Genomic DNA, 20,103 nt, shown 5'->3' with positions numbered 1-20,103 from the left:
TGTGCAGGTGGGGCGGGGGTGGGGGGGCGGCTCCAAGAGACAGATGCCTGTGGGAGTCTGGAATCAGGCTTTGTGGGGAAACCGACTTGGGCTCAGGCATGATTTCGGTTCATCGCTGGGCATACTGCCAGGCCCTCACGAGGCATGTTGCCAGTCTACATGTAACCCAGGGACCAGCGCCGGGGAAGGACCGCTAATCTGACTCGCCAGCCTCTTCCCAGGCCAGTGGGACTTAGAACACACGATGAAGTTCATAGAGCAGGAATGCAGATGCTGATGGGACCACCGTGTTTTCATCTGAAATGTTTCCACGAGGTATTCTCAATTAAGAAACACATTAAGCACTTATTGGCTAAAGATTCCTAACATGAGGGGGAAAACAACTTCCTCTTCTTCAGTTCCCGCATCACCAGGAAAACGACGTCAACAACGGCAAGGAAGTCATGCCCATTGGTCCAAATGTGGGGACCCAGTGCATAAAATCCCCACAAGAGGACGAGACAAAAGAATCTGAGGAACTCACCTCTGAACAGAAGCTGCCCCTCCACGTGTGACACCATGACCGAATCGTGCTGCTCCCCTTGCTGCCAGCCTACGTGCTGCAGGACCACGTGCTGCAGGACCACCTGCTGCCAGCCCAGCTGCTGCGGGTGCGGCGGCGGCGGCTGTGGACAAGGCGGCTGCGGGTCCAGCGGCTGTGGGTCCTGCTGCTGCCAGCCTTGCTGCTGCCGCCCAACTTGCTGCCAGACCACCTGCTGCAGGACCACCTGCTGCCGGCCCAGCTGTTGTGTGTCCAGCTGCTGTCAGCCCAGCTGCTGTGGGTCCAGCGGCTGTGGACAAACTTGCTGTGGCTCCAGCTGCTGTCAGCCAGCCTGCTGCACCCCTGTGTACTGCAGGAGGACCTGCTACCACCCCACCTGTTGCTGCTTGCCCGGATGCCTCGCCCAGGGCTGTGGATCCAGCTGCTGCTAGCCTGCTTGCCACCCACACTGCTGCCATAACGCCTGCTGGAGGACCGCCACATACCCACGGCGGCCGCGGCCACCCTTGCTGCGTGTCCAGCTGCTGACACACGTCCCAATGACAGCTGCCTCACCAGGAACCCACAACGGCACACAGCACTGATTGGCCAGCGGGGAAACGGACACTGCCAAACGTTGCTGAAAGCCAGCATGCAGTCGCCAACCTTTCGGCTACTCATCTGCCTGTTCAAAACCTTGGGAATCGGCTTGAGGAAGTGTGGACCACTTCTCCTGATTCTCTTCTTCCTCAGGTCTTGGGAGTCCCCTGCCAGCGTCACGCATCCAGACGTGGAGTCAAGATCTCTGCCTTGACTCCACGGTCAAGATCGTCCTCCTGCCTGACGACCTGGGAGAAAGGAAGCCCCTCACCTGATAGAAGTGTATTCTTTTTTTTTTTTTTTTTTTTTTAATTTTTTATTTATTTTCAGCGTAACAGTATTCATTGTTTTTTCATCACACCCAGTGCTCCATGCAATCTGTGCCCTCCCTAATACCCACCACCTGGTTCCCCCACCCTCCCACCCCGCCCCTTCAAAACCCTCAGGTTGTTTTTCAGAGTCCATAGTCTCTCATGGTTCACCTCCCCTTCCAATTTCCCTCAACTCCCTTCTCCTCTCCATCTACCCTTGTCCTCTATATTATTTGTTATGCTCCACCAATAAGTGAAACCATATGATACTTGACTTTCTCTGTTTGACTTATTTCACTCAGCATAATCTCTTCCAGTCCTGTCCATGTTGCTACAAAAGTTGGGTATTCGTCCTTTCTGATGGAGGCATAATACTCCATAGTGTATATGGACCACATCTTCCTTATCCATTCATCCGTTGAAGGGCATCTTGGTTCTTTCCACAGTTTGGCGACCGTGGCCATTGCTGCTATAAACATTGGGGTACAGATGGCCCTTCTTTTCACTACATCTGTATCTTTGGGGTAAATACCCAGCAGTGCAATTGCAGGGTCATAGGGAAGCTCTATTTTTAATTTCCTGAGGAATCTCCACACTGTTCTCCAAAGTGGCTGCACCAGTTTGCATTCCCACCAACAGTGTAAGAGGGTTCCCCTTTCTCCACATCCTCTCCAACACACGTTGTTTCCTGTCTTGCTAATTTTGGCCATTCTAACTGGTGTAAGGTGGTATCTCAATGTGGTTTTGATTTGAATCTCCCTGATGGCTAGTGATGATGAACATTTTTTCATGTGTCTGGTAGCCATTTGTATGTCTTCATTGGAGAAGTGTCTGTTCATATCTTCTGCCCATTTTTTAATATGATTATCTGTTTTGTGTATTTTTCAAAGAGCTGGAGCAAATAATACTAAAATTTGTATGGAATCAGAAGAGACCCCGAATTGCTAAGGAAATGTTGAAAAACAAAAATAAAACTGGTGGCATCACGTTACCTGATTTCAAGCTTTACTACAAAGCTGTGATCACCAAGACAGCATGGTACTGGCATAAAAACAGACACATGGACCAGTGGAACAGAGTAGAGAGCCCAGATATGGACCCTCAACTCTATGGTCAAATAATCTTTGACAAAACAGGAAAAAATATCCAGTGGAAAAAAGACAGTCTCTTCAATAAATGGTGCTGGGAAAACTGGACAGCTATATGTAGAAGAATGAAACTTGACCATTCTCTTACACCGTACACAAAGATAAACTCGAAATGGATAAAAGACCTCAACGTGAGACAGGAATCCATCAGAATCCTCGAGGAGAACATAGGGAGTAACCTCTTTGATATCAGCCATAGCAACTTCTTTCAAGATATGTCTCCAAAGGCGAAGGAAATAAAGGCAAAGATGAACTTCTGGGACTTCATCAAGATAAAAAGCTTCTGCACAGCAAAAGAAACAGTCATCAAAACAAAGAGGCAACCCACGGAATGGGAGAAGATATTTGCAAATGACAGTACAGATAAAAGGTTGATATCCAGGATCTATAAAGAAGTGTATTCTTTTGCAACCTTTAATGTCTGCGCAACGAGGGTTTCCTTCTCAGTGCATTCATGGTCCTTGTGTGCTGATCTCTTCCTGTCGGGATCCCTCTGCATGTCTCCCTACACACACGGACTCTCACAAGAGGGTCTTAATAAACCCAGTACCGATCTGCACACCACACGCTGTCCGTGTCCTCGTACGGCATGCGCGACCTAAGGGTTTCTGCACGGGTCACAGGCCACATACGTTGATTATCCTTGTGGAGACTCCTAGCCTGCCCCCACAAATTCCCATCTCCATTGGAGGATGAGGGGATCTAGGGACCGTTATGTCCCAGAGCTGACAGGGAAGCACTCAGGCGCCAGGCTGCGTCTCCTGCCCTTGCTCAAGGGCGCTCACGTACCCACGAGCAGGCGAGCTCGGCAACAGCCTGGGCCAGAGCACCAGCAAGATGCTGGTCCGAGGGTCTTCGAGGCCCGCAGAAGTCCCCTTGTCCTGTAGATGCGGGGGATATCTGGGACAAAGTGGTAGACTCCCGGGTGCCACGAGGCAGGCACCTCCAGCCCAGTGTCAGGGCAGCCGCCTTGCCCTTTAGAGCTCTGGGGAACACGGGGACCCTTTCGCGGAAGTCGGCGCCATCCAGTCCAACATACACTCCTCCTGCTCAGAGACAGGGGAGCCTGCGGAGGCCTCGTGCCCGTGGGCCCCGTCTGCACACGCACATCTTCCGTGGTCATGGAAGGCCCATTCTGGTTGGGCCTCCTGGTCTCAGGACCTCTTGGGGTGGGGGGGGTGTGTGGCGGTCTCAGGCAGTTTTGTGCCAAACACGTCGTGCTCCCCAACTGGCAGGCCATATGGCGTCGGGATAAGGAAGGACGGGTGACGTCACGGACCGAGAGCCCCTGTGCTGGGCGTGTGTGTTGACGTGGAGTAATCGTGACCTCGGAAGCGCGGAAGAGAAGCAAACGACCGCGGCATCTGGGGAAGGAACTGTGAAGCGCTGGAGGGAAGCCAACGGGCCTCTTCTGGGGATGGGTGGTGGTGAGACCCATGTGAGGAAGAAGAAAGAGAAAAGAGCCTGGGCCTTCACCGGAGTCCCGACACATCCAAGGCAGGCGCCTCTGGTCCCACACTGATGCGTGATGCTGCCTCGGCGCTCAGGGATGTGAGGCTGGCTCCAGGCTCTGACGGGAAGGGCAGATGAAGGCCCTGGGTCACTTCCCGGGACCAGTGGAGGGACCTCTGAGGACCTGGGAAGGCTTCTGTCCGGGGCACCCACCAGCCCTGCAGACCAGCTATCCAGGAGGCTCTGAACAGACTGCCAACACCACACTTGCCTCTTGCTGGTGCTTAGGAGTTGGGGGCTTGTGAGCTGTGCTGAGAAACGGACAGGACCTGGCTTGCTCCCTACTTGCTACGTACCGGCCAAATGCTTCATGGACATTTTCTTGACTCCTTGAAGTAATTTTCAACTTAGGGCTCAAGGTTCCCACTGCAGGGATCAGGAAATCAAGACTGAGATGGGCATAGTCATGTCAGAGGATGGTACCTCCCAGAAGCGACACTGAAGAACAGCCACCAGGCACGGAGCTTCCTTGGGGAGGGCGGATCTCACTGGCTGGAGTGCGGGAAAGCCACGCAGGGAAAACGCACTGCGAGTGCAGGGTCCCAGCTTGCACGGGAAGCTTATAGCCGAGAGCGAGATCGGAAAGGATGCAATACACTCATTGGGATTCCCCTAATTCAGCAACAGGGGAGCTGGCATCTCTATCAACCGACTCTCCAGAAGCACTGGTTGAGCATTTCGCTCAGCGTCGCATGCACTGGCACGGCGACATTCTGCTGCGCCACGGAAACGGCCAAGAGGCCTGGAGATGCGGATCTGCTGGGTAGAAGTTGTCCCGAACACAGGAAGATCCGAGATTCACGGCTGGCATATTGAAGGCGCCATCCACAGTCTACGGTCTTCGGCACTCAGACCCAGTATTTCCTTCTTCACGATGGTGGACAGGCACCAGTTGTACAAGAGGAAGACACAGGAGGAAGACGAAGGAAAAGACGAGGAGCGGGGGGAGGGTGGGAGAGAGCGAGGTAGGGAAGGACGGAGAGGACGGAGGGAAGAGGGAGGAAGAGAAAACGAGAACTGTATTCGCAGTGACACGGAGTCACTTGCTTGGCTGGTTCCCAAGGTGAGGACCAGAGTCTCCAACTCATCCCGCGATCCCCCGAACTGCCCCACTTATATCACGGAAAGTCCCACATCCTGGAAAAGCCCTCGTTTCTGCGTGACCCGGGACTGCTGTCTCTCAGGAAGTTCGGTGACTGCTGCTTGCTTCGTCTGGGTGGACTGCTGCTCTTTCTATCGCCCTGCTGGATTCTGCCTCCACAGATGGAAGAGATGAACTCGGATGTCCTGCAGCCGAGAGTCTTTGATCGAACTGGGATGTGCAGGTGGGGCGGGGGTGGGGGGGCGGCTCCAAGAGACAGATGCCTGTGGGAGTCTGGAATCAGGCTTTGTGGGGAAACCGACTTGGGCTCAGGCATGATTTCGGTTCATCGCTGGGCATACTGCCAGGCCCTCACGAGGCATGTTGCCAGTCTACATGTAACCCAGGGACCAGCGCCGGGGAAGGACCGCTAATCTGACTCGCCAGCCTCTTCCCAGGCCAGTGGGACTTAGAACACACGATGAAGTTCATAGAGCAGGAATGCAGATGCTGATGGGACCACCGTGTTTTCATCTGAAATGTTTCCACGAGGTATTCTCAATTAAGAAACACATTAAGCACTTATTGGCTAAAGATTCCTAACATGAGGGGGAAAACAACTTCCTCTTCTTCAGTTCCCGCATCACCAGGAAAACGACGTCAACAACGGCAAGGAAGTCATGCCCATTGGTCCAAATGTGGGGACCCAGTGCATAAAATCCCCACAAGAGGACGAGACAAAAGAATCTGAGGAACTCACCTCTGAACAGAAGCTGCCCCTCCACGTGTGACACCATGACCGAATCGTGCTGCTCCCCTTGCTGCCAGCCTACGTGCTGCAGGACCACGTGCTGCAGGACCACCTGCTGCCAGCCCAGCTGCTGCGGGTGTGGCGGCGGCGGCTGTGGACAAGGCGGCTGCGGGTCCAGCGGCTGTGGGTCCTGCTGCTGCCAGCCTTGCTGCTGCCGCCCAACTTGCTGCCAGACCACCTGCTGCAGGACCACCTGCTGCCGGCCCAGCTGTTGTGTGTCCAGCTGCTGTCAGCCCAGCTGCTGTGGGTCCAGCGGCTGTGGACAAACTTGCTGTGGCTCCAGCTGCTGTCAGCCAGCCTGCTGCACCCCTGTGTACTGCAGGAGGACCTGCTACCACCCCACCTGTTGCTGCTTGCCCGGATGCCTCGCCCAGGGCTGTGGATCCAGCTGCTGCTAGCCTGCTTGCCACCCACACTGCTGCCATAACGCCTGCTGGAGGACCGCCACATACCCACGGCGGCCGCGGCCACCCTTGCTGCGTGTCCAGCTGCTGACACACGTCCCAATGACAGCTGCCTCACCAGGATCCCACAACGGCACACAGCACTGATTGGCCAGCGGGGAAACGGACACTGCCAAACGTTGCTGAAAGCCAGCATGCAGTCGCCAACCTTTCGGCTACTCATCTGCCTGTTCAAAACCTTGGGAATCGGCTTGAGGAAGTGTGGACCACTTCTCCTGATTCTCTTCTTCCTCAGGTCTTGGGAGTCCCCTGCCAGCGTCACGCATCCAGACGTGGAGTCAAGATCTCTGCCTTGACTCCACGGTCAAGATCGTCCTCCTGCCTGACGACCTGGGAGAAAGGAAGCCCCTCACCTGATAGAAGTGTATTCTTTTGCAACCTTTAATGTCTGCGCAACGAGGGTTTCCTTCTCAGTGCATTCATGGTCCTTGTGTGCTGATCTCTTCCTGTCGGGATCCCTCTGCATGTCTCCCTACACACACGGACTCTCACATGAGGGTCTTAATAAACCCAGTACCGATCTGCACACCACACGCTGTCCGTGTCCTCGTACGGCATGCGCGACCTAACGGTTTCTGTACGGGTCACAGGCCACATACGTTGATTATCCTTGTGGAGACTCCTAGCCTGCCCCCACAAATTCCCATCTCCATTGGAGGATGAGGGGATCTAGGGACCGTTATGTCCCAGAGCTGACAGGGAAGCACTCAGGCGCCAGGCTGCGTCTCCTGCCCTTGCTCAAGGGCGCTCACGTACCCACGAGCAGGCGAGCTCGGCAACAGCCTGGGCCAGAGCACCAGCAAGATGCTGGTCCGAGGGTCTTCGAGGCCCGCAGAAGTCCCCTTGTCCTGTAGATGCGGGGGATATCTGGGACAAAGTGGTAGACTCCCGGGTGCCACGAGGCAGGCACCTCCAGCCCAGTGTCAGGGCAGCCGCCTTGCCCTTTAGAGCTCTGGGGAACACGGGGACCCTTTCGCGGAAGTCGGCGCCATCCTGTCCAACATACACTCCTCCTGCTCAGAGACAGGGGAGCCTGCGGAGGCCTCGTGCCCGTGGGCCCCGTCTGCACACGCACATCTTCCGTGGTCATGGAAGGCCCATTCTGGTTGGGCCTCCTGGTCTCAGGACCTCTTGGGGTGGGGGGGGGGTGTGTGGCGGTCTCAGGCAGTTTTGTGCCAAACACGTCGTGCTCCCCAACTGGCAGGCCATATGGCGTCGGGATAAGGAAGGACGGGTGACGTCACGGACCGAGAGCCCCTGTGCTGGGCGTGTGTGTTGACGTGGAGTAATCCCTGACCTCGGAAGCGCGGAAGAGAAGCAAACGACCGCGGCATCTGGGGAAGGAACTGTGAAGCGCTGGAGGGAAGCCAACGGGCCTCTTCTGGGGATGGGTGGTGGTGAGACCCATGTGAGGAAGAAGAAAGAGAAAAGAGCCTGGGCCTTCACCGGAGTCCCGACACATCCAAGGCAGGCGCCTCTGGTCCCACACTGATGCGTGATGCTGCCTCGGCGCTCAGGGATGTGAGGCTGGCTCCAGGCTCTGACGGGAAGGGCAGATGAAGGCCCTGGGTCACTTCCCGGGAGCAGTGGAGGGACCTCTGAGGACCTGGGAAGGCTTCTGTCCGGGGCACCCACCAGCCCTGCAGACCAGCTATCCAGGAGGCTCTGAACAGACTGCCAACACCACACTTGCCTCTTGCTGGTGCTTAGGAGTTGGGGGCTTGTGAGCTGTGCTGAGAAACGGACAGGACCTGGCTTGCTCCCTACTTGCTACGTACCGGCCAAATGCTTCATGGACATTTTCTTGACTCCTTGAAGTAATTTTCAACTTAGGGCTCAAGGTTCCCACTGCAGGGATCAGGAAATCAAGACTGAGATGGGCATAGTCATGTCAGAGGATGGTACCTCCCAGAAGCGACACTGAAGAACAGCCACCAGGCACGGAGCTTCCTTGGGGAGGGCGGATCTCACTGGCTGGAGTGCGGCAAAGCCACGCAGGGAAGATGCACTGCGAGTGCAGGGTCCCAGCTTGCACGGGAAGCTTATAGCCGAGAGCGAGATCGGAAAGGATGCAATACACTCATTGGGATTCCCCTAATTCAGCAACAGGGGAGCTGGCATCTCTATCAACCGACTCTCCAGAAGCACTGGTTGAGCATTTCGCTCAGCGTCGCATGCACTGGCACGGCGACATTCTGCTGCGCCACGGAAACGGCCAAGAGGCCTGGAGATGCGGATCTGCTGGGTAGAAGTTGTCCCGAACACAGGAAGATCCGAGATTCACGGCTGGCATATTGAAGGCGCCATCCACAGTCTACGGTCTTCGGCACTCAGACCCAGTATTTCCTTCTTCACGATGGTGGACAGGCACCAGTTGTACAAGAGGAAGACACAGGAGGAAGACGAAGGAAAAGACGAGGAGCGGGGGGAGGGTGGGAGAGAGCGAGGTAGGGAAGGACGGAGAGGACGGAGGGAAGAGGGAGGAAGAGAAAACGAGAACTGTATTCGCAGTGACACGGAGTCACTTGCTTGGCTGGTTCCCAAGGTGAGGACCAGAGTCTCCAACTCATCCCGCGATCCCCCGAACTGCCCCACTTATATCACGGAAAGTCCCACATCCTGGAAAAGCCCTCGTTTCTGCGTGACCCGGGACTGCTGTCTCTCAGGAAGTTCGGTGACTGCTGCTTGCTTCGTCTGGGTGGACTGCTGCTCTTTCTATCGCCCTGCTGGATTCTGCCTCCACAGATGGAAGAGATGAACTCGGATGTCCTGCAGCCGAGAGTCTTTGATCGAACTGGGATGTGCAGGTGGGGCGGGGGTGGGGGGGCGGCTCCAAGAGACAGATGCCTGTGGGAGTCTGGAATCAGGCTTTGTGGGGAAACCGACTTGGGCTCAGGCATGATTTCGGTTCATCGCTGGGCATACTGCCAGGCCCTCACGAGGCATGTTGCCAGTCTACATGTAACCCAGGGACCAGCGCCGGGGAAGGACCGCTAATCTGACTCGCCAGCCTCTTCCCAGGCCAGTGGGACTTAGAACACACGATGAAGTTCATAGAGCAGGAATGCAGATGCTGATGGGACCACCGTGTTTTCATCTGAAATGTTTCCACGAGGTATTCTCAATTAAGAAACACATTAAGCACTTATTGGCTAAAGATTCCTAACATGAGGGGGAAAACAACTTCCTCTTCTTCAGTTCCCGCATCACCAGGAAAACGACGTCAACAACGGCAAGGAAGTCATGCCCATTGGTCCAAATGTGGGGACCCAGTGCATAAAATCCCCACAAGAGGACGAGACAAAAGAATCTGAGGAACTCACCTCTGAACAGAAGCTGCCCCTCCACGTGTGACACCATGACCGAATCGTGCTGCTCCCCTTGCTGCCAGCCTACGTGCTGCAGGACCACGTGCTGCAGGACCACCTGCTGCCAGCCCAGCTGCTGCGGGTGCGGCGGCGGCGGCTGTGGACAAGGCGGCTGCGGGTCCAGCGGCTGTGGGTCCTGCTGCTGCCAGCCTTGCTGCTGCCGCCCAACTTGCTACCAGACCACCTGCTGCAGGACCACCTGCTGCCGGCCCAGCTGCTGCGGCTGTGGACAAGGCGGCTGCGGGTCCAGCTGCTGTGGGTCCTGCTGCTGCCAGCCTTGCTGCTGCCGCCCAACTTGCTGCCAGACCACCTGCTGCAGGACCACCTGCTGCCCGCCCAGCTGCTGTGTGTCCAGCTGCTGTCAGCCCAGCTGCTGTGGGTCCAGCGGCTGTGGACAAACTTGCTGTGGCTCCAGCTGCTGTCAGCCAGCCTGCTGCACCCCTGTGTACTGCAGGAGGACCTGCTACCACCCCACCTGTTGCTGCTTGCCCGGATGCCTCGCCCAGGGCTGTGGATCCAGCTGCTGCTAGCCTGCTTGCCACCCACACTGCTGCCATAACGCCTGCTGGAGGACCGCCACATACCCACGGCGGCCGCGGCCACCCTTGCTGCGTGTCCAGCTGCTGACACACGTCCCAATGACAGCTGCCTCACCAGGAACCCACAACGGCACACAGCACTGATTGGCCAGCGGGGAAACGGACACTGCCAAACGTTGCTGAAAGCCAGCATGCAGTCGCCAACCTTTCGGCTACTCATCTGCCTGTTCAAAACCTTGGGAATCGGCTTGAGGAAGTGTGGACCACTTCTCCTGATTCTCTTCTTCCTCAGGTCTTGGGAGTCCCCTGCCAGCGTCACGCATCCAGACGTGGAGTCAAGATCTCTGCCTTGACTCCACGGTCAAGATCGTCCTCCTGCCTGACGACCTGGGAGAAAGGAAGCCCCTCACCTGATAGAAGTGTATTCTTTTGCAACCTTTAATGTCTGCGCAACGAGGGTTTCCTTCTCAGTGCATTCATGGTCCTTGTGTGCTGATCTCTTCCTGTCGGGATCCCTCTGCATGTCTCCCTACACACACGGACTCTCACATGAGGGTCTTAATAAACCCAGTACCGATCTGCACACCACACGCTGTCCGTGTCCTCGTACGGCATGCGCGACCTAAGGGTTTCTGTACGGGTCACAGGCCACATACGTTGATTATCCTTGTGGAGACTCCTAGCCTGCCCCCACAAATTCCCATCTCCATTGGAGGATGAGGGGATCTAGGGACCGTTATGTCCCAGAGCTGACAGGGAAGCACTCAGGCGCCAGGCTGCGTCTCCTGCCCTTGCTCAAGGGCGCTCACGTACCCACGAGCAGGCGAGCTCGGCAACAGCCTGGGCCAGAGCACCAGCAAGATGCTGGTCCGAGGGTCTTCGAGGCCCGCAGAAGTCCCCTTGTCCTGTAGATGCGGGGGATATCTGGGACAAAGTGGTAGACTCCCGGGTGCCACGAGGCAGGCACCTCCAGCCCAGTGTCAGGGCAGCCGCCTTGCCCTTTAGAGCTCTGGGGAACACGGGGACCCTTTCGCGGAAGTCGGCGCCATCCTGTCCAACATACACTCCTCCTGCTCAGAGACAGGGGAGCCTGCGGAGGCCTCGTGCCCGTGGGCCCCGTCTGCACACGCACATCTTCCGTGGTCATGGAAGGCCCATTCTGGTTGGGCCTCCTGGTCTCAGGACCTCTTGGGGTGGGGGGGGGGGTGTGTGGCGGTCTCAGGCAGTTTTGTGCCAAACACGTCGTGCTCCCCAACTGGCAGGCCATATGGTCGGGATAAGGAAGGACGGGTGACGTCACGGACCGAGAGCCCCTGTGCTGGGCGTGTGTGTTGACGTGGAGTAATCCCTGACCTCGGAAGCGCGGAAGAGAAGCAAACGACCGCGGCATCTGGGGAAGGAACTGTGAAGCGCTGGAGGGAAGCCAACGGGCCTCTTCTGGGGATGGGTGGTGGTGAGACCCATGTGAGGAAGAAGAAAGAGAAAAGAGCCTGGGCCTTCACCGGAGTCCCGACACATCCAAGGCAGGCGCCTCTGGTCCCACACTGATGCGTGATGCTGCCTCGGCGCTCAGGGATGTGAGGCTGGCTCCAGGCTCTGACGGGAAGGGCAGATAAAGGCCCTGGGTCACTTCCCGGGAGCAGTGGAGGGACCTCTGAGGACCTGGGAAGGCTTCTGTCCGGGGCACCCACCAGCCCTGCAGACCAGCTATCCAGGAGGCTCTGAACAGACTGCCAACACCACACTTGCCTCTTGCTGGTGCTTAGGAGTTGGGGGCTTGTGAGCTGTGCTGAGAAACGGACAGGACCTGGCTTGCTCCCTACTTGCTACGTACCGGCCAAATGCTTCATGGACATTTTCTTGACTCCTTGAAGTAATTTTCAACTTAGGGCTCAAGGTTCCCACTGCAGGGATCAGGAAATCAAGACTGAGATGGGCATAGTCATGTCAGAGGATGGTACCTCCCAGAAGCGACACTGAAGAACAGCCACCAGGCACGGAGCTTCCTTGGGGAGGGCGGATCTCACTGGCTGGAGTGCGGGAAAGCCACGCAGGGAAGATGCACTGCGAGTGCAGGGTCCCAGCTTGCACGGGAAGCTTATAGCCGAGAGCGAGATCGGAAAGGATGCAATACACTCATTGGGATTCCCCTAATTCAGCAACAGGGGAGCTGGCATCTCTATCAACCGACTCTCCAGAAGCACTGGTTGAGCATTTCGCTCAGCGTCGCATGCACTGGCACGGCGACATTCTGCTGCGCCACGGAAACGGCCAAGAGGCCTGGAGATGCGGATCTGCTGGGTAGAAGTTGTCCCGAACACAGGAAGATCCGAGATTCACGGCTGGCATATTGAAGGCGCCATCCACAGTCTACGGTCTTCGGCACTCAGACCCAGTATTTCCTTCTTCACGATGGTGGACAGGCACCAGTTGTACAAGAGGAAGACACAGGAGGAAGACGAAGGAAAAGACGAGGAGCGGGGGGAGGGTGGGAGAGAGCGAGGTAGGGAAGGACGGAGAGGACGGAGGGAAGAGGGAGGAAGAGAAAACGAGAACTGTATTCGCAGTGACACGGAGTCACTTGCTTGGCTGGTTCCCAAGGTGAGGACCAGAGTCTCCAACTCATCCCGCGATCCCCCGAACTGCCCCACTTATATCACGGAAAGTCCCACATCCTGGAAAAGCCCTCGTTTCTGCGTGACCCGGGACTGCTGTCTCTCAGGAAGTTCGGTGACTGCTGCTTGCTTCGTCTGGGTGGACTGCTGCTCTTTCTATCGCCCTGCTGGATTCTGCCTCCACAGATGGAAGAGATGAACTCGGATGTCCTGCAGCCGAGAGTCTTTGATCGAACTGGGATGTGCAGGTGGGGCGGGGGTGGGGGGGCGGCTCCAAGAGACAGATGCCTGTGGGAGTCTGGAATCAGGCTTTGTGGGGAAACCGACTTGGGCTCAGGCATGATTTCGGTTCATCGCTGGGCATACTGCCAGGCCCTCACGAGGCATGTTGCCAGTCTACATGTAACCCAGGGACCAGCGCCGGGGAAGGACCGCTAATCTGACTCGCCAGCCTCTTCCCAGGCCAGTGGGACTTAGAACACACGATGAAGTTCATAGAGCAGGAATGCAGATGCTGATGGGACCACCGTGTTTTCATCTGAAATGTTTCCACGAGGTATTCTCAATTAAGAAACACATTAAGCACTTATTGGCTAAAGATTCCTAACATGAGGGGGAAAACAACTTCCTCTTCTTCAGTTCCCGCATCACCAGGAAAACGACGTCAACAACGGCAAGGAAGTCATGCCCATTGGTCCAAATGTGGGGACCCAGTGCATAAAATCCCCACAAGAGGACGAGACAAAAGAATCTGAGGAACTCACCTCTGAACAGAAGCTGCCCCTCCACGTGTGACACCATGACCGAATCGTGCTGCTCCCCTTGCTGCCAGCCTACGTGCTGCAGGACCACGTGCAGCAGGACCACCTGCTGCCGGCCCAGCTGCTGCGGCTGTGGACAAGGCGGCTGCGGGTCCAGCTGCTGTGGGTCCTGCTGCTGCCAGCCTTGCTGCTGCCGCCCAACTTGCTGCCAGACCACCTGCTGCAGGACCACCTGCTGCCGGCCCAGCTGTTGTGTGTCCAGCTGCTGTCAGCCCAGCTGCTGTGGGTCCAGCGGCTGTGGACAAACTTGCTGTGGCTCCAGCTGCTGTCAGCCAGCCTGCTGCACCCCTGTGTACTGCAGGAGGACCTGCTACCACCCCACCTGTTGCTGCTTGCCCGGATGCCTCGCCCAGGGCTGTGGATCCAGCTGCTGCTAGCCTGCTTGCCACCCACACTGCTGCCATAACGCCTGCTGGAGGACCGCCACATACCCACGGCGGCCGCGGCCACCCTTGCTGCGTGTCCAGCTGCTGACACACGTCCCAATGACAGCTGCCTCACCAGGAACCCACAACGGCACACAGCACTGATTGGCCAGCGGGGAAACGGACACTGCCAAACGTTGCTGAAAGCCAGCATGCAGTCGCCAACCTTTCGGCTACTCATCTGCCTGTTCAAAACCTTGGGAATCGGCTTGAGGAAGTGTGGACCACTTCTCCTGATTCTCTTCTTCCTCAGGTCTTGGGAGTCCCCTGCCAGCGTCACGCATCCAGACGTGGAGTCAAGATCTCTGCCTTGACTCCACGGTCAAGATCGTCCTCCTGCCTGACGACCTGGGAGAAAGGAAGCCCCTCACCTGATAGAAGTGTATTCTTTTGCAACCTTTAATGTCTGCGCAACGAGGGTTTCCTTCTCAGTGCATTCATGGTCCTTGTGTGCTGATCTCTTCCTGTCGGGATCCCTCTGCATGTCTCCCTACACACACGGACTCTCACATGAGGGTTTTAATAAACCCAGTACCGATCTGCACACCACACGCTGTCCGTGTCCTCGTACGGCATGCGCGACCTAACGGTTTCTGTACGGGTCACAGGCCACATACGTTGATTATCCTTGTGGAGACTCCTAGCCTGCCCCCACAAATTCCCATCTCCATTGGAGGATGAGGGGATCTAGGGACCGTTATGTCCCAGAGCTGACAGGGAAGCACTCAGGCGCCAGGCTGCGTCTCCTGCCCTTGCTCAAGGGCGCTCACGTACCCACGAGCAGGCGAGCTCGGCAACAGCCTGGGCCAGAGCACCAGCAAGATGCTGGTCCGAGGGTCTTCGAGGCCCGCAGAAGTCCCCTTGTCCTGTAGATGCGGGGGATATCTGGGACAAAGTGGTAGACTCCCGGGTGCCACGAGGCAGGCACCTCCAGCCCAGTGTCAGGGCAGCCGCCTTGCCCTTTAGAGCTCTGGGGAACACGGGGACCCTTTCGCGGAAGTCGGCGCCATCCTGTCCAACATACACTCCTCCTGCTCAGAGACAGGGGAGCCTGCGGAGGCCTCGTGCCCGTGGGCCCCGTCTGCACACGCACATCTTCCGTGGTCATGGAAGGCCCATTCTGGTTGGGCCTCCTGGTCTCAGGACCTCTTGGGGTGGGGGGGGGGTGTGTGGCGGTCTCAGGCAGTTTTGTGCCAAACACGTCGTGCTCCCCAACTGGCAGGCCATATGGCGTCGGGATAAGGAAGGACGGGTGACGTCACGGACCGAGAGCCCCTGTGCTGGGCGTGTGTGTTGACGTGGAGTAATCCGTGACCTCGGAAGCGCGGAAGAGAAGCAAACGACCGCGGCATCTGGGGAAGGAACTGTGAAGCGCTGGAGGGAAGCCAACGGGCCTCTTCTGGGGATGGGTGGTGGTGAGACCCATGTGAGGAAGAAGAAAGAGAAAAGAGCCTGGGCCTTCACCGGAGTCCCGACACATCCAAGGCAGGCGCCTCTGGTCCCACACTGATGCGTGATGCTGCCTCGGCGCTCAGGGATGTGAGGCTGGCTCCAGGCTCTGACGGGAAGGGCAGATGAAGGCCCTGGGTCACTTCCCGGGAGCAGTGGAGGGACCTCTGAGGACCTGGGAAGGCTTCTGTCCGGGGCACCCACCAGCCCTGCAGACCAGCTATCCAGGAGGCTCTGAACAGACTGCCAACACCACACTTGCCTCTTGCTGGTGCTTAGGAGTTGGGGGCTTGTGAGCTGTGCTGAGAAACGGACAGGACCTGGCTTGCTCCCTACTTGCTACGTACCGGCCAAATGCTTCATGGACATTTTCTTGACTCCTTGAAGTAATTTTCAACTTAGGGCTCAAGGTTCCCACTGCAGGGATCAGGAAATCAAGACTGAGATGGGCATAGTCATGTCAGAGGATGGTACCTCCCAGAAGCGACACTGAAGAACAGCCACCAGGCACGGAGCTTCCTTGGGGAGGTCGGATCTCACTGGCTGGAGTGCGGGAAAGCCACGCAGGGAAGATGCACTGCGAGTGCAGGGTCCCAGCTTGCACGGGAAGCTTATAGCCGAGAGCGAGATCGGAAAGGATGCAATACACTCATTGGGATTCCCCTAATTCAGCAACAGGGGAGCTGGCATCTCTATCAACCGACTCTCCAGAAGCACTGGTTGAGCATTTCGCTCAGCGTCGCATGCACTGGCACGGCGACATTCTGCTGCGCCACGGAAACGGCCAAGAGGCCTGGAGATGCGGATCTGCTGGGTAGAAGTTGTCCCGAACACAGGAAGATCCGAGATTCACGGCTGGCATATTGAAGGCGCCATCCACAGTCTACGGTCTTCGGCACTCAGACCCAGTATTTCCTTCTTCACGATGGTGGACAGGCACCAGTTGTACAAGAGGAAGACACAGGAGGAAGACGAAGGAAAAGACGAGGAGCGGGGGGAGGGTGGGAGAGAGCGAGGTAGGGAAGGACGGAGAGGACGGAGGGAAGAGGGAGGAAGAGAAAACGAGAACTGTATTCGCAGTGACACGGAGTCACTTGCTTGGCTGGTTCCCAAGGTGAGGACCAGAGTCTCCAACTCATCCCGCGATCCCCCGAACTGCCCCACTTATATCACGGAAAGTCCCACATCCTGGAAAAGCCCTCGTTTCTGCGTGACCCGGGACTGCTGTCTCTCAGGAAGTTCGGTGACTGCTGCTTGCTTCGTCTGGGTGGACTGCTGCTCTTTCTATCGCCCTGCTGGATTCTGCCTCCACAGATGGAAGAGATGAACTCGGATGTCCTGCAGCCGAGAGTCTTTGATCGAACTGGGATGTGCAGGTGGGGCGGGGGTGGGGGGGCGGCTCCAAGAGACAGATGCCTGTGGGAGTCTGGAATCAGGCTTTGTGGGGAAACCGACTTGGGCTCAGGCATGATTTCGGTTCATCGCTGGGCATACTGCCAGGCCCTCACGAGGCATGTTGCCAGTCTACATGTAACCCAGGGACCAGCGCCGGGGAAGGACCGCTAATCTGACTCGCCAGCCTCTTCCCAGGCCAGTGGGACTTAGAACACACGATGAAGTTCATAGAGCAGGAATGCAGATGCTGATGGGACCACCGTGTTTTCATCTGAAATGTTTCCACGAGGTATTCTCAATTAAGAAACACATTAAGCACTTATTGGCTAAAGATTCCTAACATGAGGGGGAAAACAACTTCCTCTTCTTCAGTTCCCGCATCACCAGGAAAACGACGTCAACAACGGCAAGGAAGTCATGCCCATTGGTCCAAATGTGGGGACCCAGTGCATAAAATCCCCACAAGAGGACGAGACAAAAGAATCTGAGGAACTCACCTCTGAACAGAAGCTGCCCCTCCACGTGTGACACCATGACCGAATCGTGCTGCTCCCCTTGCTGCCAGCCTACGTGCTGCAGGACCACGTGCTGCAGGACCACCTGCTGCCAGCCCAGCTGCTGCGGGTGCGGCGGCGGCGGCTGTGGACAAGGCGGCTGCGGGTCCAGCGGCTGTGGGTCCTGCTGCTGCCAGCCTTGCTGCTGCCGCCCAACTTGCTACCAGACCACCTGCTGCAGGACCACCTGCTGCCGGCCCAGCTGCTGCGGCTGTGGACAAGGCGGCTGCGGGTCCAGCTGCTGTGGGTCCTGCTGCTGCCAGCCTTGCTGCTGCCGCCCAACTTGCTGCCAGACCACCTGCTGCAGGACCACCTGCTGCCCGCCCAGCTGCTGTGTGTCCAGCTGCTGTCAGCCCAGCTGCTGTGGGTCCAGCGGCTGTGGACAAACTTGCTGTGGCTCCAGCTGCTGTCAGCCAGCCTGCTGCACCCCTGTGTACTGCAGGAGGACCTGCTACCACCCCACCTGTTGCTGCTTGCCCGGATGCCTCGCCCAGGGCTGTGGATCCAGCTGCTGCTAGCCTGCTTGCCACCCACACTGCTGCCATAACGCCTGCTGGAGGACCGCCACATACCCACGGCGGCCGCGGCCACCCTTGCTGCGTGTCCAGCTGCTGACACACGTCCCAATGACAGCTGCCTCACCAGGAACCCACAACGGCACACAGCACTGATTGGCCAGCGGGGAAACGGACACTGCCAAACGTTGCTGAAAGCCAGCATGCAGTCGCCAACCTTTCGGCTACTCATCTGCCTGTTCAAAACCTTGGGAATCAGCTTGAGGAAGTGTGGACCACTTCTCCTGATTCTCTTCTTCCTCAGGTCTTGGGAGTCCCCTGCCAGCGTCACGCATCCAGACGTGGAGTCAAGATCTCTGCCTTGACTCCACGGTCAAGATCGTCCTCCTGCCTGACGACCTGGGAGAAAGGAAGCCCCTCACCTGATAGAAGTGTATTCTTTTTTTTTTTTTTTTTTTTTTTTAATTTTTTATTTATTTTCAGCGTAACAGTATTCATTGTTTTTTCATCACACCCAGTGCTCCATGCAATCTGTGCCCTCCCTAATACCCACCACCTGGTTCCCCCACCCTCCCACCCCGCCCCTTCAAAACCCTCAGGTTGTTTTTCAGAGTCCATAGTCTCTCATGGTTCACCTCCCCTTCCAATTTCCCTCAACTCCCTTCTCCTCTCCATCTACCCTTGTCCTCTATATTATTTGTTATGCTCCACCAATAAGTGAAACCATATGATACTTGACTTTCTCTGTTTGACTTATTTCACTCAGCATAATCTCTTCCAGTCCTGTCCATGTTGCTACAAAAGTTGGGTATTCGTCCTTTCTGATGGAGGCATAATACTCCATAGTGTATATGGACCACATCTTCCTTATCCATTCATCCGTTGAAGGGCATCTTGGTTCTTTCCACAGTTTGGCGACCGTGGCCATTGCTGCTATAAACATTGGGGTACAGATGGCCCTTCTTTTCACTACATCTGTATCTTTGGGGTAAATACCCAGCAGTGCAATTGCAGGGTCATAGGGAAGCTCTATTTTTAATTTCCTGAGGAATCTCCACACTGTTCTCCAAAGTGGCTGCACCAGTTTGCATTCCCACCAACAGTGTAAGAGGGTTCCCCTTTCTCCACATCCTCTCCAACACACGTTGTTTCCTGTCTTGCTAATTTTGGCCATTCTAACTGGTGTAAGGTGGTATCTCAATGTGGTTTTGATTTGAATCTCCCTGATGGCTAGTGATGATGAACATTTTTTCATGTGTCTGGTAGCCATTTGTATGTCTTCATTGGAGAAGTGTCTGTTCATATCTTCTGCCCATTTTTTAATATGATTATCTGTTTTGTGTATTTTTCAAAGAGCTGGAGCAAATAATACTAAAATTTGTATGGAATCAGAAGAGACCCCGAATTGCTAAGGAAATGTTGAAAAACAAAAATAAAACTGGTGGCATCACGTTACCTGATTTCAAGCTTTACTACAAAGCTGTGATCACCAAGACAGCATGGTACTGGCATAAAAACAGACACATGGACCAGTGGAACAGAGTAGAGAGCCCAGATATGGACCCTCAACTCTATGGTCAAATAATCTTTGACAAAACAGGAAAAAATATCCAGTGGAAAAAAGACAGTCTCTTCAATAAATGGTGCTGGGAAAACTGGACAGCTATATGTAGAAGAATGAAACTTGACCATTCTCTTACACCGTACACAAAGATAAACTCGAAATGGATAAAAGACCTCAACGTGAGACAGGAATCCATCAGAATCCTCGAGGAGAACATAGGGAGTAACCTCTTTGATATCAGCCATAGCAACTTCTTTCAAGATATGTCTCCAAAGGCGAAGGAAATAAAGGCAAAGATGAACTTCTGGGACTTCATCAAGATAAAAAGCTTCTGCACAGCAAAAGAAACAGTCATCAAAACAAAGAGGCAACCCACGGAATGGGAGAAGATATTTGCAAATGACAGTACAG

At 55.9% G+C, this 20,103-nt stretch overlaps 1 protein-coding gene across 1 annotated transcript in view; it reads left to right on the top strand.

Moving 5' to 3' along the window:
• Window positions 1-20,103, top strand: part of LOC308357180 (uncharacterized protein) — a gene marked incomplete at both ends in the record, with an annotated part of 70,163 nt that overhangs the window by 23,097 nt on the left and 26,963 nt on the right. The window contains 5 exon segments of the mRNA XM_080826649.1: window positions 718-882; window positions 6,127-6,296; window positions 10,009-10,255; window positions 13,802-14,077; window positions 17,877-18,041. Of these exon segments, the coding sequence (XP_080682775.1) occupies window positions 718-882; window positions 6,127-6,296; window positions 10,009-10,255; window positions 13,802-14,077; window positions 17,877-18,041 (1,023 nt within the window).

This window comes from Martes martes (assembly GCF_963455335.1).
Source record: "Martes martes genome assembly, chromosome: 16".
In the NCBI taxonomy this organism is placed as follows: domain Eukaryota; kingdom Metazoa; phylum Chordata; class Mammalia; order Carnivora; family Mustelidae; genus Martes; species Martes martes.
Note: the sequence above shows the minus strand (reverse complement) of the source record. Positions and strands in the feature narration are given on the sequence as shown.